At 35.2% G+C, this 26982-nt stretch overlaps 1 protein-coding gene across 3 annotated transcripts in view; it reads right to left on the reverse strand.

Moving 5' to 3' along the window:
* Positions 1-26982, reverse strand: part of LOC150094266 (WD and tetratricopeptide repeats protein 1-like) — a 447781-nt gene that overhangs the window by 11315 nt on the left and 409484 nt on the right. Inside the window, exon 16 of one of the 3 annotated variants that reach the window (XM_090412279.1) lies at positions 24137-24263. The exons of the other annotated variants lie outside the window; for them this stretch is intronic. Coding sequence (XP_090268405.1) covers positions 24258-24263 — 6 coding nt within the window. The 3' untranslated portion in view covers positions 24137-24257. Of the gene's footprint in view, positions 1-24136; positions 24264-26982 lie in introns of those variants that run through there. 3 annotated transcript variants of the gene reach the window in all.

Here is a 26982-nt window from a genome sequence, read left to right on the forward strand (position 1 = left end):
CTTCCAAGTCTAATCATTCAATCAATTTTGACAAAATCTGGAATATAATTTTTTGTTTGTTTCTTAAGTTTCCTTAAGAATTTCACCTAAATAGACTAAAATGAAAGTGAGGGAAGGAGGAAGTGGATATCTTTCTCTGTATACACTTTTATATAGGGTTTATCATTCAGCTCTTATTGACTAATTTTGGAATATATAGTAGCTTATGTTGTATCAGGTCCTATGAAGAATTCAGCTTGAACTGTACTAAAGTGAAAAGATGCTTGGGGCTCTCTCGCAGTGCATCTCTTTGTATATAGTAATCCAAATCCTAAAGACAAACATTAACTCTGTGCAGTACATGCACATACAGAATTTCATAAAGTAAGTTATATAATAAACATAACTAAACACTTTAAAGTCTTATGTGAAATAAATAAGTAAATCATTTAATGGGAAACAAGACTTCTCTGCAAAAGAACATTTGCAAAGATACTTTTTCCCCCAACTAAATAAAGTTCTATAGTTTGCTATGGACAGAGCATTACAGTTTTCTTTTCTGCATCGACAAAAAAACCAGCACTTGACTTAGAAAATGGAGTGAACCTGGGCTGAAAACAAGTTTCTGTTGCCCTTTTATTAAGTACTTTTTTTTTTTTCTTACATTGTTTTGCATTTAAAATTTATTTTTCCACTTTAATTATTCTACTAATGAAGTAATTTAACAAATGTTTGTTTTGTAATAGTACACCCCTGAATACAACTATTTTCAGAGTAAATTATGCAAGATATTATATTATTGTTATTATTAACATCTGATCTCCATGGAGTTAGAGACTCATCATGAAAGGTAAATACAATCACACACACGCAGAGCTCATCCAACTGTGCATTAAACAGATTCAATGCATCCATATTCATAACACACTCATGCAATGCATTCCACTCACCATGCAAAGAACCTGCTCCTCACACCTTCCTTATACAGTTTCCAAGGATAGCCTCATTCTACCTCCCTCCCCCCCTTCTATGAAAAATTTCTTCCATGTCAACCTAATAACAACCCTGGCTAAATTATATGTCTCAATCATACCCCCCCCCCCCTCCTATTCATGAGGCTTTGCAATTTACATTCTTTCAATCTCTCCTCATACTCCACATTCCAAAGACCACTGATCATCTTTGTGAATCTTCTTTGGACCCTTTCTAACATATCCTTGTCACCAAATCTGTGCACAATAATCCATATGAGGCCTTATCAAAGCCTCATGCCAATGCTACTGCCAATTCCCTGGAACATACTCTTAAGGTACGTGGTGATATGTTATCACCACGAACAAGCCCAGAAGAAAATATGAGAGGACTTTAGGAATGTTTAATGTAGTTCTATTTTAAAATTATTTTAAAAAAATATTTTGTGTGTTTATTTTTTTTTATTTTTAATTCAATTCAATTAACCAATCCAATTGAACATTGTCATTTGTCATGAGTTGCTGTTTTTGTTTTCTGAGTTTCACCTGTCTACATGCATGAAATGTGAACTGACGTGTTTATGACACTGATATAGACAAGTTTTTAATATATATATATATGTATAATTTCTATAAATAATTTATATCTTTTTTGTCCATATTTACAATGGGAAACAGTGTTAATGATCTACTGAATGTCTTGTTTTCTGCCAGAGTTTTTTCAGATTGTATGACTGTGATTATAGTCGAATGAGATTGGAACCTGCGTATAATAAGTAAAACAAGTTATTTCAGCCTTTCTTTGGGTGAATCCGGAAAAATAATTTCCCAAGCGATTACTTTTTCCGATTTCTGTGTATATGAAAAATCAAATTATCTGTGTTTCACTTTAGTATTTGCCAATGATAATTTAATCTCACCATGAAGCATAAACCCTTTGTGCATCTCATATAAACGGGGTGGGGTGTGTGAAGCATAGCTGTTGTTCATTTGTCCTTTATGCTTTCCATATTTAAAATTATATCAATTGATAAATTAAAGTATTCAAAGTTATTCTACAATTAATTGCATTGGGTCAATTAAGATGAGTGCTGATGTGCTATGCACTTTTAAAACTTTCATACAACAATAAAAATGCAATCATACAGTCAAATTGACGTGAATTTTGTAGCACACATTGCATAAGCCACACGATAGTACACCCAACCTAAATAGGCGCGTGATGCCACTGGTCTCTAGGTAGTTCAAGAGTTAGTTGTTGATGAACTTCTCCACAATTTTAGAGAGAACAGAAGTGAGAGCAATTGGACAGTAGTCATTGGTTGACTTTTAACACCTTTCTTCGGGTTGGGATGATTGTGGGCCTGTTTCCCTGTTATAGGGTAGATACTAGTTGAATAAGATAAAATGAGGAGGCGATACAGGATAGGTGTTAGTTCTGGGGCACAATTTTTTAAACAATAAGTTACCATCATAAATACCATCAGCAGATGTCTTGTTTGTGTTCAGGTTATTAAGAATTCTTTGGATTTCTTTTTGTTGGGAGACTATGGGTGACATGTAGGAAGCCGTTCTGGGAGGAGTGGAGGGAACTTTGCCCAGGTCATCAATGCAGGAATTGGAAGAGAAAAGTGATGCCAGTAAGTTGGCCTTCTTTAGGTGAAGTAACTACAATTCCATCCAGATGTGAGAGTGGTGGAAACTTGGGTGGGCAGAAGTTGCCTCCAAATGGCCTAGGCAAGGGATCAGAAGGAGGGAAGTTTGCAGCATTTGACCCTTTCAAAGTCTGACTTGGTGATGATTCTTTTACAACTGTTGCAGGCTGAAGCACAAACAGAGTGAGCAGGTGGAGTTTTGGTTTCGAGCCATTCATGGTAAGCAGAGGTTTTTTGCTTTACAGCATTGGCACAGTTCTTTGAGAACCAAAGCTTGGATGGTGGCTGAGAATTAGGAGTGGAATAAGAGATGAAAGAGTTCATCCTGTGAGGATAATTTCTGTTATATGGTCTCACCAGGTGTTTGGATTAGAACTGAAGCAGTAGTCAGACCATGGGAAGGAGGAATAGAAGTCATGGAGGTCTTCCCAGTTAGCATCCTTGTAGTGCCAAAGGATACGAGACTGTGAACCGGTGGGTGAAGTTGTTCTATGGTAAAAGAGACTTGTATGGGGTTGTGATCTGAGATGCCAAGAGGAAAACTGATATCCATAGTAAACTTGGAAAGGGAGCTTGTTAGGAAGAGGTCAAGTGTGTTGCAAAATGGAGGAGGTTGTCAGACATTCTGGTAGGAAGATTGATGATCTGAGATAGGTCACTGCTGATGGCAAACATCTCAACATTCCTGCCTGCTTGATCAGTGCAACTGGAGAAGTGAAGCTACTAAGAGTTTGTGGACATTGAAGTCCCCAAGAAGAATGACCTCACTATGAGCTTTAGAGAGAGATAGTTGAAGAGATCAGAGTGATAGAGAGAGAGAGAGAGAGCATATGAAAAGGGAAGGTTGATTTGGTAGGGAAATTTTGAGACAGAGCAGTTCTAACAGTGGGGGATTCAGGGTTTTGTAGTCTCTTGCATGATATGTCAGTTCTGATGAATGCACAATGTACATTTATTGCTAAACTAGCATCCCATAATAACATCATTTAGAAGTTTGCTGGCACATTGTGGTAGTCCCGGCAGATGTGCTCCAGACTGTAATATCAGCTTGGTCGATGCTCCTGCCAAATATCATATGCCTGAACAGCACACATCTCTAAGGTGGATACCGAACTCAACACCAGTATGAGAATCATAACAGGAACAATAAAATCAACCCCATTATGCTGGCTCCCAGTTTTGAACAATTTTGTTCAACAACATCTAACGATGTGCCAAATCTGCTGTATGTCTTGGCTTGTGATATAATAAGAACTTACTAAGATGCCAGATGGAAAGCAGATGAGAAATGTGCCAGCTAAATTTCCATGGTGAATTTGATACATGGATCTAAACTCCCCCTAAGAAAGGAGACAATGCTGCTTTAGGATGTGGCCATATAATGAAGATGTTATTCCACACAGCTTATCCAGAATGATGGTTGAGGGTGTACAGAAGAGAACAGTAAGTCCTCCAGATGTTCTAGGTAATAACTTCTTTAGACTGTCATGTTTCAGTTTGGGTGTACCAACTAAGGAATGAAGTTTTGATAGAAGAGTAAAAGAAGTGTGATTTTAAATTTCTTGAGAATTTTAGCTAACTTTGGTGAAAGGGAGGTGATATACGATACAAATATAATGCCTTTTAACATCATTACTATCTTCAGTATGGTGAGCAGGTGGATTAAATAGTAGCTTACAAACAGTCTGTTTAGGATAACTGTTTTTTCTGAAAGGTTGTAAGAAAAAAAACTATAGTTCTTTGGTGATCTCTTCTTTGCTGAGGAGGGAGTGAGCACATTTACCTAATGTAGAAATGATACCAAGCTTTTGGAGTGGATAATGATGAGATTGCGATGAAGGTATCTGTTGGCATGTATGGGTTTTCTATAAATAGAAAACTCCTCTATCCAAACTCCATTCTTTACTTGGTATACCTAAACCAAAATATGACAGCCAAAGGTATCCAGGAGTTTATCATCTTTGGTCTAACTGAAGTGTGCTGTAGTTTAGTCAGGCACAGAAATCCGTTGAGTTGCATATGGAAGAACATGCAAGAGATATCATGTATTGCAGAAATAGAGCCAGCACACTATATAATCAGGTTCTTAATTCTGCTCACCTTAATGATGAAGGTTCTGTTGCTCATCCGGTGATCTGGAACAAATCAGAAAACATTCTGTCCTTCAAACTCATTCCACACATTAACAAACTGCACTCCTTTCTCCTCGCACATTTTTGCTAACATATCATTCATAATCCTTGCTCTCATCTCACTACTGTCATACCTGGGCAACATGCTTACTACCTTTCCTATCACACTATTCTCTTTTACCTGTCTCAACAATCTCCTGATATCCAATCTGACGTGTTCTTTGTTTGCAGTCAAGTCATTTATGCCTATTACAACTACCAACTCTTTTGCTCACTTACTTCTCGTATCTAATGCCTCAATCACTCTACTCATTCTACCTCCAGTAAAACATACTTTGTGTATCCTCTCGTCCAGCACACCTTTAATAATTGACTTACCATACAACGCCACTCGCAGGTCTTTCATTACCTCTTTTATACCAACATTATTTGTTTTCATCATTTTCACTCTTCCACATGAGTTAAAATTTTTTTTTTGAATTCTCTTAACTTCATTCTGCATCCATTTCATAACAATGGAAAATTTGGAAGCAGAGGTTAAAATACAAAATGATTTAACATATCCCTTTCCAATAGCTCAAGGTTTAAAAGAAGATGGTCTGGCTCCAATACTTTTGAACTTAGCTTCGGGATATATTATTCCAAACATCATTACCAACAGATACTAAAGACACTCTAATAAACAATTCAGTGCAGATTGTAGCATATGCAGATAATATTAACATCATGTCAAGAACCAAACAGAAAGTAGAAGAAATGTACTTGGAACTAGAAAAATCAGCACAAGAGATAGGACTAAAATTAATCATCAAAAAACCAAAATAATGATTAATACCAGGCAGAATCAGTTAACTGATACAAGTTGGAAAATAGGAAACCTAGATATTAAAAACGTGGAACCATTTAAATATTTAGGAGTAATGATCACTTAGCCAATTAAATGAGATGGTGGAAGTGCAGAATCGAATAAAGACAGGTAATTCAGGCTTTCTATTCTCAGTTTAAAAGATATTCATTGGAAGACTAAAGTAAAAATATATAAATCGATAATTCATCCAGATGTTACCTATGGATGTGAAACTGGATATTTATGGCAAGAGCAGAGAATTTAATTTCAGCATTTGAAAGGAAAATCCTTTGAAAAGCATTTGGACCAGTGAATAATAATGGTCTCTAGAGAATCAGATATAACAAGGTATGAATTTCCTTCGCATTGTCCCAAAATTACTGCAATAAATCAGTTGATAATATTTATGTGATAAACATATAAACCAGATTACACGTACATTTTATTGTCACATGAATGAAAAAAGCATCATTAAATACTGTCATTCAATGATCTTTATAACCAAGAGGCATTTCATATTATTGATTAGAACTGTAGAGCCCACTACCTAGTGTAATCAAGTTCAAAAAATTTGCAGTGGGAAAGACATGTTTTTTGTATGGAAAATGACAGCATTCTTATGAAGAAAATCAATAAGGAAATTATTGGTAAAAGACCAAAAGAAAAACCTAGAACAAGATTGACAGACACCATTAGTCAAGATCCCACAGTTCATAGGACCAGATCTGGCAGACTGTCAAGAATAGTCAATTCATGCTGAAGGGGAGAAAGAAATAAAGGATGTGCGAATTGGTCACTAACACATGAAATCATGTGCTTTACGTGTAAAATTTTCTAACTGTTATACAAGCAAAATAGTTGCCACTTTAAAAACTACAATGTTCAGAAAAGAAAAGTTAATTTTCCAAAGTTTACACGTTGGAAAATTAACAACTCATTCCACAAGACGGATCGATTACCCTATTATCGGGATAGATCCTCCTTCTTCTGATAGGTGCACAAGTGTCGAAGGGTCTCGCAACAGTGCCCACCCACCCTGGAGACGTAAAGTTTTGGACAGACAAGGTTGGAAACAACAAATTCAGAAGGCCAAGGATCGATTTGGGGTGTGGATCCATAAAAAGAACAAGAAAATTATTATTATTACATGAGTACTTCCATGGAGTCTCATCATTAATCACCTCAAAAACTTGGCATTATCTCTACATTAGGTAAATGTGGTTGCTCCCTCTTCTGGGAAGAAGAGGATATCAACAAAGAACTACAGTTTCTTCTTACGACCATTCAGAAAAATGGTTATTCTAAACACAGTTAGAAAGTTACTATTTAATCCACCTCCTCATTGTATTGAAGATAGGAATGATATAAAAGGCTATATATCTTTACCGTATATCAGCTCTGTTTCCCCTTTCACTCTTCTGCCCAAGCTCTGTTCCTGACTCAGTACACTTTAACAAAAACATAATTTAAAATATCCTGACATTTACCATCTTTGGTGCGACTGCAACATGCCCTATTTTGGTCAGATTGAAAAATCCTTTTGAATCCTTACATCTGGAAGAACATATGAGAGGTACCACATATGGCAGAATTAGAGCTAGTGCACTATCTAATCATGACCTTAATTCTACTGACCCTAAAAATAAAATTTCTATTCTTCATCCAGTCATCTGGAACAAATCAGAGAACATCTTTAGATGCTATGGCGAACTTGAGAGAAGAATTGTGGAAACTAAGGAAATCGTATTCAATCCATTAAATGTGAATACTAACCTCAGCTATAATCTTTCTGATTGTCACTGTGCTGCTATCCCACTTTGGTGTTCATGAAATTGTGACCACATGCATGCACTGTCGGTGCCAGGTTATTTTGCGCCCTAGGCAAAGTTTACAAGTGTGCCCCTTATTTCATAAACTAAAATGTTTCTAATTGACATTAAACAAAATAAAATTGTCTTTCAGGTTAAATTAATAGGTCTTTTTTTATTTTCTTTTTTAATTAATTTGAAAATTCTTTGTTATAATTCATTTACAAAAAAAAAGTTATAAAATACCGAAATTTAATATTTTAAAATGTTAACGTTTTAAAATATTTATCTTAACTGAATTTTAAATAGCGGTAAGTTCAAATCATTTAGGTAAGGAACAAAAAACAACCAAGAGTTAAATAGTAAAATAGTGTGATGTGAGGGATAAGGAAAAAGAATCGATACCTAAATCATATATCGGTATTTAATTTTGATATTTTAGTCAAGTATGAATAAAGCATAGCTTGAAGTTTTGTGCCCCTTCATGGCTTGCATCCTAGGCGGTTGCCTAGTTTGCCTAAAAGGTAGCGCCAGCCCTGCATGCATGTGCCCAACAATACTATGGTATCCAGAACGCCCTTAAACGTCAGTAACATGTCATGTAACATGTCACTTCAGTAACACTCATGGTAAAGGTGGCATAAGCTCTGATCACTTGCCTTAGTATCTCCCATAATGCAAGCACATCTGTTTGCGGACATGTATAATATGGTATCTCCCACATTATACATGCTTGCAAGGAGATGTGCTTTGTATTATGGGAGATACTAAGGCAAGTGATCAGAGCTTATGCCACCCTTACCACAAGTTGCCTCAGACCTGAAAATACTTCAGGTGCAAACTTGGCTTACTTGCTTGTTTGTTTACTTGGGAAAAAAAAGGATTAAAACCAAGTTTATAAAATTTCTTGGTATCTTTAACATATATATATATATATATATATATATATATAAAAGGATTTTATATGGATATATATTATGTACAGATGATAGGTGTGTCCATTTATAGTAGCTGCACATAATGGTTGATATCATGTGGTACTTCGTTCTGGTGCTGAATGTGTAAATCAGGGAAGGTATTTCTAATGCAAAGCTAACTCAGTGTATATATATAAATACATATATTATTGTATTATCACACACACACACATTATTACTATTGAGGAAGGCCCACTGTAGACAACACACAGTCTCTCATGCCATTCCTTCAACATCTCAATTTGTCTACACATGCACCACCCTATCACGCAATGCAATGATCCAACCACTCTCTATGCAAAAAACACTTCTCACTCTTTACACACCGCCACCTCTCACAACTTCCAATGATGGATGGCTCCATGTCCTTGTTTCTTCTTGTTCAATTCTACAAAAAATCTCCCTAGAGCCATGTAAGTATCTCTCAAATATTCAAATGTGTTAATCCTATCACTCCATCTTCCACCAAGATTGCATGCCTTCAGCCTAACTTTATAACCAATGGTGTATAGTCCTGATCTCATTTTTGTTATCTGTCTCTACTTTTTCTAAGGTTACTTCATTCTCTTCTGGTTACCAGACGTGGTTTAATAGATCAAGCTTTAAACAATGGAATCACACTCTTACCTCTACTGGTCAACATCCTATTAGTATTGCAGAAATTGGTCTGTGTTACTTCACCATCTTCATAACATGTCACCCTAAACTTCAAATTCTGTCAACTATCTCCCCAAGATCCCTTGCCTCCTTTGCTTCCACCAATAGCGTATGCAACTTGGTGGATGCATTAAACTGACATCCTCATTCTTTTGTCCATATCCAGCTTTTTTTAAATTCTCTTGAAGGGCCATCATATCAGCACTATTACCAATAACCCTTCCAAGCTTCGCAGAATCTGCAAACAACTGAATATCTCCCTGCAATCCAGTAATAGTCATAGACATAAAACTTAAATAACAAAGGTTCTAATGAGTCCTGTGAAACCCAACTTGTGACCTTCCTTTTCCTTGAAACCACTACCCCACCTATACACTATTTGAATTGTCTGATATCTGTCATACAGCCAATTCATAACTTCATATCTGTTATGCAACTGAAATATCAATTTATCGTGTGGCACCTTGTCAAATGGCTTTACAAAGTCCAAAAGATGGCAGTATATGATTTTCCCCTCATCAACCATTACTGTTACTTTTTTATAATAGGAAAACAGATTACTGAAACAAGAGCACCCCTTAACAAATTCATGCTGATCTTCACAGATATTACTCTCATCTGTCTAATTTTATATACAATCTCACTAATTTCTCTAAAATCTTGACACCCCTACAGAAGAACCACAAACTGGTCTGTGGCTTGACATCTTTATTCAACCACTACTTTTATGTAATGGCACTAACTTTCACTCCTTGGACACTCTGCCAGAAATTAGACTTTCATTGAACAGTCATCAACAAAGATGTAAATTCCTTAGCACATTCTCTTAAAACAGGTGAAATCCCATAGAATCCTTATTGACATCTAGATTACTTGACATTCTTCTCATGCATTTCTAAACCTTCCCATCCCTTCAGGAATAAAACTTGCTTTTTGGGTTGAACTACTCCAATAAATTGATCATTAAACATCTTCACTATGTCATCTGCATTGGTCACTCAACTCCACTGTCATCTAAGGTCATTCAGCTACAATAATTTCTCCTCTAGAGACCACATAATGAAAGAATTCCTTATGATTTTTTTTAGATTGCAGTGTTAGTTTGTCATTTCTTTTTCTTATTTTCCCCCCTCCTTACTATACTAGTTACTTTCCTGGCATGAGTCTTATATTCTCAATGATACTGCTCTTTCTCTTGATACTTATTCCAAAAACTTTATCTGAAGTTCCTGTTTGATTTTATTGGTCATCATCCACTTTACACCAAATCATGTATCTTTTTACTTGAGGAGTGCATTTTGTCATTGCTGCTGATAAACATTATATAACTATCTCCCATGCACTGCTGATATCTCTTCCTTCAGATACTTTCATCCACAGAATTTCCCCCTAGTTGATTTCAGAGTATTATAGTCACTTGCCTTATAATTCATATAAATACCTTTCACACAGATATTTCAACATTCCAGTTCATCTTCCTATTCAAGACTACAATGTCACACTCACTAACCAGAGCAAGGATGACATCTCAATCTTCTCAAGATCTTCTGATGACAGGACTACATCTAAAACTTTTGATCCTTGAATTCTTTCTACTACATTTTGCCTGATACATTTATCTTTCAAGAATTCTTCCAGAAATTCTTCCTTACTACTATATGACATCTTCTCCTAATTTATACTGCTATATTTCAAATTCCCATGCTGATCTCACTGTGCACTTACCAAACTTATCTGCTTATCACTTTCTGGTTCTTTCCTTCCAGACTACTCTGAGAGAACACAACTCATCACTTATCATAAGTAACACTCTGCTACCCATTTACCCTTCATATCCTGCCAAAATATGCAATATCCTTCTATTCCTATCAGATCATCATCTAATATGAACAGTGTTTAACTGATTCCAATTATACTGAGGTACTGAGATCTGAGTATGGAGATAATGAGGCTATCAATGCCAACAATTCATTTCTTTTGTTCCTGATACTCTTGACATTTGTATAAAGAAACACTAATGCATTAACAGTATTTCTATACCTTGAATTATTATTCCTTCCAGACTGCATTTGACTCTGCAAGAGATCTACATGTAAAAGTGTCATAGTAGATCTACAAGAGATCTATTATGACACTTCTACTAACTCTCTCTTGTACAGATCTCTTCAAATGTACTCCAACTATCTACATATTCGACTTCTTCTTCTTTTTCAACACATTCTCACTACTGTTATTCATTACTGTTGCTCTCTTCCTCATTTTTGCATTATTATATCTGGGCAATATACTTGCTATCTTATCTCTCACACTTTTCTCTTGCACAATTCCTAAAATTAGCTGCAGATCTTGCCATCTGATTCACACTATATCTCAGATCATTTGTAGCAACCATCACTATCATCTCATCCACACTGTTGCCTCAGTTTATTGCCATAGTTATACTCTATTGTTCCTCCAGACAAACACTTCACTAATATTAGATTCTGACATCATGAATCATTGAATTCATGGGTTGCTCTAGCAGGTGGTGAATGGTATTTCAATTGGTAACAAATTGTGTGTGTGCATACATACAATATATATTTATATTATATATATTGCTGTATATTATACTATATATATTGTGTATACTGCTGTATATTATGTGTGCATACACACACAATATATAGCAGATATGTTGAAAGTTTATTTTTCACTTGGTTAGACTATAATAAATTTAGTTTAATCCTTTATCCAAGTGTCAGCAAACAAAGTTTGCACCTGAAAGTATCTTCAGGACTGGGGTAAGGTGGTACACACCAGGATATATTTAAGGAGTAGTATGATAGACTTTGAGTTGTCCAAGGTGGACCTCCCACAATGAATCTTTATGATTCCAAGGTTCTTATGGATTGCTGCATCCATGTATTGGTGATAAAATTTCCTGCATTGCAGTTAAGCATGTAACTTTTTCTGAATGGAACATCCATGATATGCTGGTTTTTTCCATAAATTAAGGAACCAACGGAAAAATCATGAAACTCAAAAACTGCATGATGAATTTTTTTTTGCAATGTGATGAAAAGCAGTATGAGATGCATAAGAAACACCCACAAAAATTGTAAATAAATAGTTTAATTCAGTAACAAATAGGTAGATGAGGACGACCTCCAAAAACAAGAGGTCAAAATGAGACTGTCAAAGTGCCTCAATAAGGAATGTGATCACTCTTACAGTCCTTAAAATAATGGTTTGCACTGTTTATAATGGTCCTTTCTAGAGCAACTCAGGCCATGTTCAATATAATTAAGGTTAGAAGATCTGGCTAGTCAGTCCATACATACAATAGTCTCTTCTTGAAGATATTATACAATGAAACCTGTGGAGAATTCATGACTAAACAAACACACGTAATAAACACAGTAATAAGTTTTAATTATGCGCCTTTACTAGGAATAACTGTATGTTATTCCTAGTATTGTTTGAATTAACTGTACTGACAATGTCCTAAGATACTTAGGATGAAATATTTACTTATTAAAACTTATTACTGTGGTTATTACGTGTGTTTGTTTAGTCATGAATTCTCCAAAGGTTTCGTTATATAATAGTCTTATTCCTTCATGGGGAACTGACAGCACAGAAGACAGACTAACTAGGCAAACTTCAATTGAAACAGGGTAAGCTATGTGCCCGAATCACTTTTTTAAAAAAGTGCAGACGCAATAAGCTCATTTCAATGTTTGCTAAACTAAAGGAAGTTATCAAATCACCAGGTGCTCATAAAATCTATCAGAAAGCAAGCCATTCATTACAGCTTAAATAGCTAAGAGTTTCTAAACATGAATTGGCAACAAATAATTTAAAAATTATTTGTTGTTTGTTTGTTTGTTTGTTATGTGTTTGTTTAGTCATGAATTCTCCAAAGGTTTCATTATATAATAGTCTTATTCCTTCATGGGGAACTGACAGCACAGAAGACAGACTAACTAGGCAAACTTCAATTGAAACAGGGTAAGCTATGTGCCCGAATCACTTTTTTAAAAAAGTGCAGACGCAATAAACTCATTTCAATGTTTGCTAAACTAAAGGAAGTTATCAAATCACCAGGTGCTCATAAAATCTATCAGAAAGCAAGCCATTCATTACAGCTTAAATAGCTAAGAGTTTCTAAACATGAATTGGCAACAAATAATTTAAAAATTACAGAATTAGAAGCAGAATTGTCAAGTACGTTAAATCAAGAGTTGCTACAAGTGATTATTAGTGTCTCAAAAAATTCGGGGATCAAAGCATTTGATACAAGTAATGTTAATCTACATAAAAAATACCTTAATTTGTTAAAATAATCAAACCTTTGGACTTAAATATCCCACCATCAGAATTGAAAGCTCTTACCTCCTTAAAACGTAATAAAAACCGAAAAATGAATTTACTACTCCGAGATTGAAATACTTATGCCAAACTTGATTATGATCCTATAAAAAGACAGCTCAAGAAATAGAACAAGTTACGTGATGAAACCACTTCCTTAGATGAAGAAACAATAAAAAAACTCTGGACATACCATGCTAGAACTCCTAGAATATACGACAAGAATAACGTTCCACTCAGACCCGTCGTGGATTTAGCAGCCCAACTTACAAGTTATCAAGATTTTTTTCTAACCTTCTCCATCCTCACATAGGACACTCAGCCTCATCAATTAAAAATTCCACAGAGTTTCATGCAAAAATAAAAAGACATTCAACTGTTGGAAACTGACATACTAGTTAACTTCGACATTGTCTCCCTCTTCACTAATATTCCCCATAAAGAAACAGTAGACTTGTTAACTAAAAAATTTCCATCTGATATTGTTGAATTACTCAAATTTGTTAATACGTCTGGTTACTTCACTTGAAAAGAAAAAATTTACAAGCAAGAGGAAGGAACAGCAATGGGGGTCTCCCCTATCACCAAATTTAGCAAATCTGTTTCTAGAATACCTTGAAGAAAAAAAAAATTTTTTTCATGTTTCAACTCAAACCAAAAATTTGGCTACAATATGTTGATGACATCTTTCCTGTCTGGGGTCATTCCGAACAAGAACTACTTCTGTTTCTAGATAAAATAAACCTTCATCCTTGCATCAAATTTACGCTAGAAAAAGAATCTCCACAGGCTACCTTTCTGGATTTACACATCAAAGAAAAGAAGATGGTTCCATCTCCACTTCTGTCTATCGCAAGCCGACATTTTTAGGTCACTACATTCACAATTCTTCGGCTCATCATCCATCTCAAAAATTTGGCACATCATTAGTAACCAGAGCACACAGATTCTGCTCCTCTGAAGAATCTCTAAACCAAGAATTGGAAATAATCAAAAATACAGCCACACTAAATCGATACAATCTTAAAACAACTCAAAAAATCATCAGTAACTTCCCCACACATCAACCTAGACAAGAACAAAAACTCTCACTTCTGCTTCTACCTGGCGTGTACAAGGTTCCATGCTCCTGTAAACTGTCTTACTATGGACAGAGGTAAATCTGTTCATAAATGCATTTTGGAACATCAAGACCATATCCGTCTTATCAAACCATAGAAATCTGGCCTCGTTCAACACGGAGTTGAAAATCCAAGCCATAGGATCCATTGGAAAAAGACCAAACTTCTACATAGATCTTTATATAAACATGAACTTTTATATAAAGAAATAAAGGAGCCCTACTTCACAGACCAAATCTAAACCATAATGATGTTCTTGCTATTCCTAAAGTATGGGAAATTGTGATACAGAATTGTGTAAAATAATTTTTATATATGTTATCTTTTAATGTAATTTTTTTTTCCCTCCAGATATATTTTAATTTATTTATAACACGCTAGTGCACACATATTAGGATTCCATTGTAATCATGAACCCTAACTATGTTATTCCTAGTATTATTTGAATTAACTGTACTGATGATGTCCTACGATATTTAGGATGAAATATTTACTTATTAAAACTTATTACTGTGGTTATTACGTATGTTTGTTTAGTCTTGAAGATATTGGTCCTCGATGAAGATAGGTATTATCATCTTGTAGGATAAATGTTTTCCCAATCACATCCCACATACAGATGAACATAGAGATTAAAGTATCTACAAGTTGCAGTAAATTCTGCCTGAATTCATGGATCTGTTAGGAAGCACACAGGTCAGTGCATCAACTAGTGAGATGCCTCCCCAAACCATCAAACCACATCCACTATAAGTTGTCCCTTTCAGATATTAGAGATATGATAATGTGTCCCAGCTTCTCTCCAGATCAGAGCATGCCTGGTATCACTTTGTAGAGAAAATTGGGACTTCTCTGTAAACGACATCAACCCTTATTGGTCTTGGGTCCAGTTGACATGGAGTCTGATCCAATTCAGATGTTCTCCTGTGGCATGGGGATACATAGAGTACCAGTCGTCTAGCATACAGCTCATCATCATGAAGGCCTTTTGTGCAGTAGAATATATCAATATTCCTGTAGCCAACTCAAGATCAGATTTCAGCTGATTCAGGGTAGCACTCTATTTCAGCAAGCATTATAATTGGAAATATCAGTCACCTACTGGAATTGATACAGTGAAGGAAGACTGTATCTCCAAGATGCTGTTTGTGACCAATGGAATCAGTTCCACAGTCTGTGAATCATGGAATGACTCGCATGCAACCACCTGGCTCCTATCGCTGCCTAACTTTGGCCAAACCTCTAGGTCTTATGGTGGACTGCTGCCTGAATTCAATGATTTAAATGATGTCTTGCAGCCACATGAAAGAATTTTGCTAGCTTGAAATGTCTTGTTCTCCCTCTTGACATGAAATGGAAGACCATTCAAAGACGTCTGCTTTTATGCTGCAGCTTATTTTCATATATTGCAGGCAGTGCCACTCATTTTTATATGATAACCAGACTCAGCATAACTTTTTTACATAATGCATGGAACTTTCATATATCCCACCCTCCTGAGTTATCATGATTTTTCTCTTTGTTCCTTAATTTATGGAAACTAACATACTCAGCTACTTCCAAATATAGCAAACCAATTGGAGGTAGAACGGTCATGTCTTTAACTGAAACCTTCTCTGAAACTATGATCAGATTTAACACTCTTTAACCTTAATTTCATGAGATTTCACTGGTATCCAATCAATGTTGGGATAATTAAAATTGCAAATAACAACTACTCATTTAGCATCAATCAGTTGATCTGGTGATGCATTTTCTTGTCACTAGCAACTGATCCTAGGTCTGTAAAATTCGATGCGGTAGAAATTTTTTTTCTTAACTTTGCATCAACACTTTTACAGAGGTCACAAATATTGTATAAAAAAGGATATTGAAATTTAACACTGTGATTGTAAATTTTTGTTACGATTTTGTATACAAAGTATATGTTGACAATGTAGTTGTAATAATTTTGTGATTGTAAAACCGTGCAAGTATATGTTGAAACTGTATATTCAAGAACAATGCCTTAGAAAGCGGCGTGTCATTTGATGTGGTTCCGATTTAAAAGAAATAGCTTAGAAACTTTGGTTGTACAATGTAAAGTGCTTTCAATTGTGTTCGAGCTTAACCAAATGCAAGTCTCAAGGACAGTGCAAGAAAAGGCGGCGAACATCTAAGGTAAATAAGATTGGTTTTGTGTGTTCTGAGGGAAAAAGAAGTAATCAACGACTGAAGGTCACATCCCCTTTTGTGTGGGAATATTAGGGGTTCTCAACCCTTAATCCAGGGACCGCAAGAGAAGTATAAGAAATCATCGGGGGCGAATCAGAAAAAAAAGGGCAGTCTCCTCTCGTAATGTCTCGATCAAACATCGCGGACGACGGTCCGTTAGAAGTCTGGAGAGAAACTGGTCCAACTTCTCTTTCCCGTCGCTGTGAGGCATCGAAGGGAAAGAGAAGTCGGACCAGCATGCCTTGCCAGTAAGATAGTCTGCCATGTGCATTGGATGTCGAAAGCCAGTTTAGATATGTGTCAGAGAAGAACTGTGAATAAAATTTTACGTGTTTGTTTAACATTACGGAAGATAGACTGATAGTCTACGGGACACTTACAAAGTTTAATTGTGATTGTTTGTTCCGGACTAAGAAGCTGAAGATTAAGTTGTATAATTTAGATATGAGAAACTTGTTAATTGAAGTATATATTGCATGAGCATATTAGTATTGGGATGAGAACATAGATTTCTGTATGATAGTATTGCTGCATGTTTTAATGTATGTATAATTATTGAGATATTATAATTCTTAGGTTTAGATTTTTAGAAAGAGGCAATTCATTTAAGATACTGTATAACTGCATCATAGTTTAATAAATATGTTTGTTATGTTAAAAAAAACGTGTATTCACTGATCCTTTATCCAATGCACTGTTTGTAAACAAATAAGAACCTGTGAGTGAAGGTAAATAAGAGTAGCCATGACTGTCAATAAGGCTTGAGATAGATCTAGAGAGATTCTGCAGGTAATCTTGGTGGCACAGTCATAACATTAAATAAATTTCCCAAGGTTCTCAAGGTATTAGAAATTAGATAACCTGAAGTAATCCAAGATAAAGAGGAAAAGCATAATAATAGAGTAAAGAGAACATAAAGTAAATAATAGCATAATATTACAAAGAAAAAACTGACGTTACGTTTACAATATCACAGCCGACAGGATATAATCCACAATAATTGAGTTAAAATAAAGAACTTTTATTATTAAAAGACCAGAAGATAAATGATAAAATATACAAAGAGCCAACAAGTTTCACTAGCCACTGTCTAGCATTTTCAAGGCTGAACTGGTGTGAAAACAAATGCATTAAGTTACATTTAAAACATACACTTTAGTAACTGTTAGGCCGTTATATTTGATCATTCGTGTTTGATGGCGTGCATGTGTTCGAATGCTTCAGTCAGAATCCGGTACATGACCACGTGTTGTGTAGTTTTTTTTATATTGTAGTTCTGTTGAACTGAGAGAGATGATGAAATTTTTCCATGTCTTTAAGAATAATACCTTGATTTCTATTTAAATTATTTTAATACATCAGACCAAATATGTACAATTTAAATAATTGAGTTAAATAAGAGTGGATTGAACAGTTTTGGATAAGGATCAAGGTGACAAAGATTTCAAATATTCAGAAAGTTTAATTTTTATAAAGCATGAATGCAGATAACAGGAATTTGGAAGCTGCAAGCAGTAACACGATGGCTGATAGAGTTTTTTAGGATAATCAGTTCCTCACCTCATCATCCCACAATTCTCTAGAGAGGACCAGGATGATGTTTTGTCCTTTTTTAATTTTGCTGAAGAGCTTAGAAGATTAGGAAACTGATCATTTCCTTTCTTTCATGCTTACACGGTGATCAGAATACATTATGGAAATTATGGAGACAACTATTGTGTTTGAGCAAAACTTTAGTTTAATATAAACCAAAATGAACACTTGGCGTTTTGACCTTCATATCAAGGTCATCATCTGGAGCATACTATTAATATTATTACGGGCAACTCCAGGGAGCCATTAGACTCATCGAGGGAGGCCCCAAATCATATTCATCACAACTATTCGACATTCATACAGTATCTATCATACCTCGCCTTAAACTCGTTCACTGTCACAGCATCCACCACAGACTCTGGGAGTACATTCCACTCATTCACCACTCTACAAGTAAAGAACCCAGCTCTAACACCTTTACTAACCACACTTTTGCCCAGTTTCCATGGATGTTCCCTAGTCCTCCCACAACCAGCCCTGTTCTCAAAAATATCTTCTGAATTAATTTTATAGAAACCCTTCAGTAATTTAAATGTCTCAATCATATCTCCCCTCCTCTGCCTATCAACCAATTTTTGCAACTCACAAATCCTCAACCTGTTCTCATAAGGTTCATTCCACAGACCTGCTATCATCTTGGTCACTCACCTCTGGATCCTCTCCACCTCCTCCCCATCAAGAAGAAACCTAGGTGACCAAATCTGGGCACAGTAGTCGAGATGGGGTCTTATCAAGGCTCGATACAGAGGAACAATAACCTGTTTGTCTCTGCTTGTCAACGTATTCTTCAGCAACCAAGTGATTTGATGAGCTGATTTGGCCACTTTTGCAATGTGCCCCCTAAACTTCAACTCCTTATCCACCAACACTCCTAAATCTCGTGCCTCATCAATTTCCTGGAGTACAGTTCCACCAATGTAGTAAACTGCTGCTAATCTTTTCACCCCAAAATGTATAACCTTACATTTTGCCACATTAAATTGATATCCATTCTCCTTAGCCCAGACCTCCAATCTATCCAAATCATCTTGCAAAATTTTGACGTCATCTGCATTCACTATTGCCCTACCCAACTTTGCATCATCCGCAAACAAATGAACTGTTCCTCTCAGATCCTTTCCTATATCATTAATGAACAAATTAAACAGCAGTGGTCCAAGAACAGATCCTTGTGGCACACCACTAGTCACAGGCCGTCTTGTGGACTCTACTCCTGAATAAACCACTCTCTGATATCTCTCCGTCAACCACCCTCCTATCCATCTCATCAACCCTATATCCATCCCCATATGCTGCAATTTACTGATTAGAATTCCATGTGGTATCCTGTCAAAGGCTTTGGCAAGGTCCAGTAGAATCACCGTAAACCCATTACCCTTATCCAGTTCAGCCGTCACTGTGTTATAATACGTGAGCAAGTTACTGAGGCATGACCTACCCTTCACAAAACCATGCTGTCCCCGATACAGTATCCCATTTTCTTCTATCCAATCTTGTATTTTCCTCTTGACTATTTTCTCTAAGACCTTGATAATGATTCCTGTTATGCTGATTGGCCGGTAATTTTCAACAGCAGCCTTAGAACCAAACACACACACACACACACACACACACACACACACACACACACACACACACACACACAGAGAAACCAGCTGCACTACAATCTACATGGTTTGCTAAAGTTACTGACCAACCGTGACAACAATTATTGGCCTGACTTCTGGTTGGGAAAAAAAAAATCTTTACTACATTAAAGCTAGAGTCTTATTATTATTATCTATTAGGTTACAAAATTAAATTGGGCTGGAGAGCAACATGTTTATTTATTTATATATATATATATATATATATATATATATATATATATATATATATATATATATAAAAACTGTGATTATACATATAAATTTCAACCAATTGGTATGGAATAGTTTCCAATAAAAGCTGAAAATTGCTTAAGGTCCTAAAGTATGCTAGATACTAAGTAGGCTGAATATGTGACATCCAAATTCTTGGAATTTTTATGCCACATTATTGTTGAGATTAGGGTGGGTTCTTTTTCACCAGAGGTCAGGCCAATAATTGTTGTAACGGTTGGTCAGTAACTTTAGCAAACCATGTAGATTGTAGTGCAGCTTGTTTCTCTGTATATGTGTATACTCCAGATGATGACCATGATATGAAGGTCGAAATGTCGAATGTTCATTTTGATTTATATTAAACTAAAGTTTTGATCTAACACAGTAGTTGTCTCCATAATTTCCATAATGTATTCTGATCACCGTGTAAGCATGAAAGAAAGGATTCTCATCGTCTATGGAGATGGTACTCACTAGCGTTGCAATCAGTACGGTAAGCTAAAGATACATGTTTCTCCTATGATCAATCGGCTGGCCTTTTTAAAGAGATGCAGAGACAGTAATCTTATTTTTAACTGCATTAAGCTGAAAAAGAAATTTACTTCTGCTGAAGCACGCACAGAGAAAACAATACTTAGAGAGCAAATCCAAACAACCCGCGAAAAATCTAGCAATAACTCAAAATCAGCATGAAGGTTATTTTCTTGATCATAAATTAGTAAATAATAATATTTGGTTAACCGATCAAGTGTTGATCAATTTTATTATTAACTGAACCAACTAGTTTCGCCACACTTATCTGTTGGCATCTTCAGGGCACTTACATATAGGTTTAAACACTCTCATAATTATGCGTAACTGCAAAACTGACAAGAATAAAAACTGACTAGAATAATTACAAATAAAATAGTATTGAACGTGAGTGAAACACGTATCGCGTGTACAAGATCAGCTAGCTGTTGCTGAGGAACTTTCTGTAGTTTGTATTAAAGTTCATTTCTTCTGTTTTTAAGGTTCTGATTAGGGTTTTCCATATCTCTGGGAGTATTATGGAAGACTTAGAAAACAAAATCTTATCACAAATTTTTCCTAGACCTAAAATTTGGTTTAGATATGTGGACGATATCTTCATCATATGGAACAATAACAAAGATGACATATATGATTTTCTCAAAAAGATCAACGCCTTCCATCATTCTATTAAATTCACTCTGGAACTTGAAAGAGAAAAACAACTTCCGTTTTTAGACATCTTAATCAAAAAACAAACTGATGGCAGTATAAATCTATCGGTGTACAGAAAACCGACCAATACAGGTCGCTACCTACATTTTAACTCCTCTCACCACATATCACATAAACTCAGCATTATACACATGTTAAAGAAAAGAGCTATTTGCATCACAACGGACAACAAGACCCTTCAAGATGAGTTAAAATTTATTTCCAACAATCTGTACTTGAACGGCTATCCAAGAAGGCTAGTCAATAAAATCCTTTTCTCTGAACCACCACAAAGAGAACAAGAAGAGATTCAATATATAAAAACGATTGCAATTTCGTTTGTAAGTGGCATCTCCAATAAGCTTGCCAATCTCCTCAAACAACACAAAATAAGAGTAACATTTAAACCTATAGAATCTATTCGTAAACTACTAAGATCTCCAAAAGACAACCATCCTTTCTATAAATATGCTGGAGTTTATAATATTCCATGCTCATGTGGCTCTAATTACATCGGACAGACTTCGAGAAGCCTCGAAATCAGGCAAAAGGAGCACATTGGCTATGTCAAAAACAACAGACAGGACATTTCTGGCCTATCGTCTCATTTCTCCACAACTAACCATGTCATTGAGTGGGACAAAAGCTGTTCCCCTTACTTAGAGGAAGATTACCATTCAAGAATTTTCAAAGAAGCAGCCACAGTCGCCCGTTCTACTGTGAACCTTAACAGAAATCAAGGCCTAATACTCCCAGAGATATGGAAAACCCTAATCAGAACCTTAAAAACGGAAGAAATGAACTTTAATACAAACTACAGAAAGTTCCTCAGCAACAGCTAGCTGATCTTGTACACGCGATACGTGTTTCACTCACGTTCGATACTATTTTATTTGTAATTATTCTAGTCAGTTTTGCAGTTACGCATAATTATGAGAGTGCTTAAACCTATATGTAAGTGCCCTGAAGATGCCAACAGATAAGTGTGGCGAAACTAGTTGGTTCAGTTAATAATAAAATTGATCAACACTTGATCGGTTAACCAAATATTATTATTTACTAACTCAAAATCAGGTTTTAAATTTATGAATCTAGTTATATGAATCCAGATATTTCGAATGGGCTTGAAAGAATTACTGACAATTCGGCTAAATATATTCTAGAAAGTAATAAAGAAAAACTTAAGGCTAAATTTCATAATTTAAAACAACGGCGAAATTTGAATGCCAATCAGATGAATCCCAATCAGGATATCTCTTCTCCGGTAAACTCCAACAGTGAACAACAAACAAGTGAGACAAGGAGTGATCAACCACCTGTAAGCAATAGTCATGTGATAAACAGGGCACACCAGTAGTGTCCAGTGCCTGTGTGCAAAACTTTAGTTGGCACTCCTATACCTCCCCCAATAAAAAATCACTTTATAAAAATGTATCAGTGAGTAAAAATGAAATACGAAATATATTAATTATAAGTTTATTGAACAAAAAAGCAGAAATTACAAAAAAATGTATAAAAAACAATAAACATACAAGAAGGGTACAAAAACAATAAAAATAATTTGGAAAAAAATAAAGTAATTTATGTTATTTGGCAAGAAAATCATTTGCAAATGCACCTTATAATTAACAGATAAACTTACAGTTTTATAAAAACAAAATATTAAATATTTTTTGGTACAAAATTAAACTAACTATATTTTATTTGGCAAGAAAATCACTTTGTCATTTGTACTCTGTACAGGTATAAATAAGAAACAGATAAACTTACAAGTATATAAAATAGGAACATATTAAACATTATTGGGTAAAGAAATATTTAAACAGAATGAAAAATAAATATACTGAATTATCTGATATATATAGTTTTTAAAATTAGAAAAATTGTTGACAGTGTAAAATTTCTTTGCATGAATCGTTTGTGTCAATGTCTGAATGATTCTCATGTGTTAATTGTTGTCGTTAATTTTTACAACAAGAAAATAAATGTGAAATGAATTCATAGTTCTTTTAATAAAGTAAATCTTTCCTGCAAAGATTCTAATGTTTGATCTATTATGCAGAGAAAAAAATTTACTTTAAATGAAATTTCAGGATCTAATATATTTTCATTTTCATGTTCGTAATCAAATTGTGTTGTCTTTTTACATAGCCTTAGTGGTCTACTACTACAAAATACAGATTCTGCATCAAATTTTGCTTAATTTTGTGCTTTCTACAATTTCTTTGAAAGTTTCATCAGACCTATAATCATTTAAAAATTGATTTAGATCATTCAACGCATCTAGAGCAAGTTGGAGATTCATAGATGAAGACTACAGTATTTTGCTGACAAAATTCACTTTATTTAAAATATCATACCAAACTCTAATACAACAAATAAATGTAAACGTAGCAATTTTTTCACGTAGACATTTTGCCTGATATACGTTTAGAGCAAATGCAAGTTTGAACAAGATTAAACAAATTCAAACGCGCATCATCCTGTAAACAGTAAACTCACACAAGTACAAGTTCTTACTTGTTTACGCTAAACTACTTGGTTAGGATCAGAATAAATAAGATCTTAAGGAATAATAACAAATAAGTGATTATAAATAATTTGTTTAAGACAAATCTATAAAATACAATTAAAATTTAAACAAAAATATAATTTATTTTGATATAAGTAGTGAATAATATTTTTTTGAAGTATTTCCTCCTCGCCTGAAATTTTTGGTGCCTTTACTATCCTGGCACCTGTGTGCATACCACATATTGCACACTGTGCCTGCGCGCCCCTGGTGATAAACTTATCAAGCCACACCTTAAATAACGGTCAACTTGCATTACTTGATAAAGGCCTTAACTTCACAGTAGCACCTAGAACTGTTAATAAACTGAATTTTATATACCACATAGAAAGAGGCATTAAGTCTCTTCCTATTAATATAGGTGATAAAATTCGGTTAGAAACCAGCAATGTTCTGAATAAAAAGAAAACCTTATATAGCAATCTTACAAAAAGAGAACAAGCAGCAATCAAAGCAATCAAGTCATTAAAAGCTAATCAAGATATAATTATAACAAAATCGGACAAATATGATGCTGCTGTCGTCCTTGACAGATCAACTTATCTATCAGATGAATCAACTAGTCTCCGATAACAGACCTATCAGCTTGTAAACTATAATCCAACTAAAAGAATAAAACTGAGAAATTACTTAAGTCCGTCAGACACCATTAAAAAAACTTATACCCTTTTATGCCTGTTCTCCCAGAATATATGGTGTTCCTAAAGTACACAAACAAAAAGTTATACTTCGGCCAATAGTTGAAGGAATAGACAGAATAGAATTCCCCCTCCTCTATAAAGAACACACAACACTTTATAAACAAAATTAAAAATATAACACTCGGCAAAGATGATTTATTAGTCAATTTTGACATTTCTGTCCTTTTTGCTAATGTCCCAATCAGTGACACAATTCTTTTTCTACAGACCAAATTTCTGCACGACATTATGGCCCTCTTTGTCCACTTACTACGTTCTGGTTACTTCGTGTGGCAAAATAAATTTTCGTGGAAAGGCTTAGACGTTGGTTATACATTCTTACTAAATAGCTTAAGGAAATTACAACGTACAATAGAATATACATTAAAATAAATTTTAATACACTTCCAATATTTCGCAACGTCACGTGCACGCAAGCACAACACACAGTAAATGAGGAATGAAACAGGAAGCTATTCTTTCTCCTAAAAGTCCTGATGGTGCCCCCTAGTGGAAAATGTTGGTATTCTTGGCCGATTGGGCTGAAGGTCTTCTGATGTTGGTTTCCCAAATTTGGAGCAATCTCATGCACCCAAATTTGTTTAGGTTTGAATTGTTTCTTAGGCTGAGGCTGATTCCATGAAGAGCCTTTCGTATTTGAATTTACTACAGTGTATTATCGTGGCTTTCTTCCACCGTATTCTATGGCGGGTATCCAGCGCGTGGTCTGCAAGATCAGAGTGGCTGTGGTGAAACTGGATGTAGTCCTTGTGTTCTGAAATTCCGATATTAGCTGTCCTGCCAGTTTGGCCAAAGCAGGACAGCTTACAGCTGCAAGAAACCCACGATAATACACCATAGTAAATTCAAATACGAAATGCTATTCATGGAATCAGCCTCAGTCCTAAGAAACAATGCAAACCTACATCAGAAGACCTTCAGCCCAATCGCACTAAAACATACCATGTTTTAGTGCGATTCCAGCTAGTCAATAATTATTATTGACTAGCTGGAAAAAAACCATAATTATTATATTTAATGTGTAGCAGACAAAAAGAACATAAATGACACATTAAATATAATAATTATGGTGAAGCTGGACTTTCTGATCATGCCCTAAATTCCTTACAGAGAGTCGACTGGAAAAGCACTAGCTGTCTACATCGCACTAAAACATGGTATGAATGGAAATTTAAGGAAGCATGTGAGATTATTATCAACCACCCCAATCTGAACAATAATGATGGTCTAAAAATCCCAAACATATGGAAGGTATATATATTCGACCCACGGAACGTTCCTCACTAAGAACAGCTATAAACAGGACTGTAGAAAATCCAGTACCTTAAAAGCAAAAATAAGAATTGTAATACTAAAAATAGGACATCACTGTTTCTGAAAGAAAAGCATCTGAAAGAATGTTTATTCCTGTCATCGTAAATAGAATTTAGCTTGATGTAATTTTTTTTTCCTCACTAGAGGTCATGCCAGTAGAATAACGTGATCAAATCATTGTTTCTTTAGCTTACAATTAATAATGTAACTCAGCTTGTCTTGTATATTGATGTATGCTCCAGATGATGATCTTGATGTGAAGATCGAAATGTCGGGATAATAAAAAAGTTTTTCTAACACTGTTGTAAATTCCATAAATTTTTAAAATGAAAAATGATTTCAAAAGTGATGCAAAGCACGAAGAGGACCCAAATGCCTAAACGAGAAAGTTCGAACATTGAAAGGGGAAAAAGGAGGACAAAACCAATACAACTGTAATTAACAATCAGAAAATGGGAGATTAATCACTAAGGAATGTGTAGACTCCTCAGACATGGGAGAATTATGGTCACTGATAACGCAGGAGGTCAAAAGACTACAACAACGTATGATGGAACGGATTAATTTACTGATCATACAATTGGAGGAACTCGGAGAAAAATCCTTCAAAAACACCTCACATCACGAGAGGGAAGACAAAAAAGGAAGAACAGGAGGAAGCCCCTCAAGTGTTACAATTGTAACAGGTTTGGGCATATCACCTGGAACTATTTCAAAAATAAGAGAAACCCCACTAGAGACATGCAGTATATGTCCAATTTTGAGTTCACTCGCCACCATCCTACTAACAGGCCAAGGAATAGGAGGAAAGAAATTAGAGAGCAGAATAAGAATTCCATAACGGTCATTCGGGGTGAAACAAAAGGAATACCATGCAATATTCTATTGGATACTGGCTCCCAAGTTTCCATGATTACCGGGGCATTTTTCTGAAGAATAAGCTTCTGCAATCAAGACGGTGTAACTATGCTAAGGAAACCTGTAAAACTGACAGGAATT

The sequence above is a fragment of the Typopeltis vanoorti genome, chromosome 22 (assembly GCF_054136105.1).
Source record: "Typopeltis vanoorti isolate ZY-2024b chromosome 22, IOZ_Tvanoo_1.0, whole genome shotgun sequence".
NCBI lineage: Eukaryota > Metazoa > Arthropoda > Arachnida > Uropygi > Thelyphonidae > Typopeltis > Typopeltis vanoorti.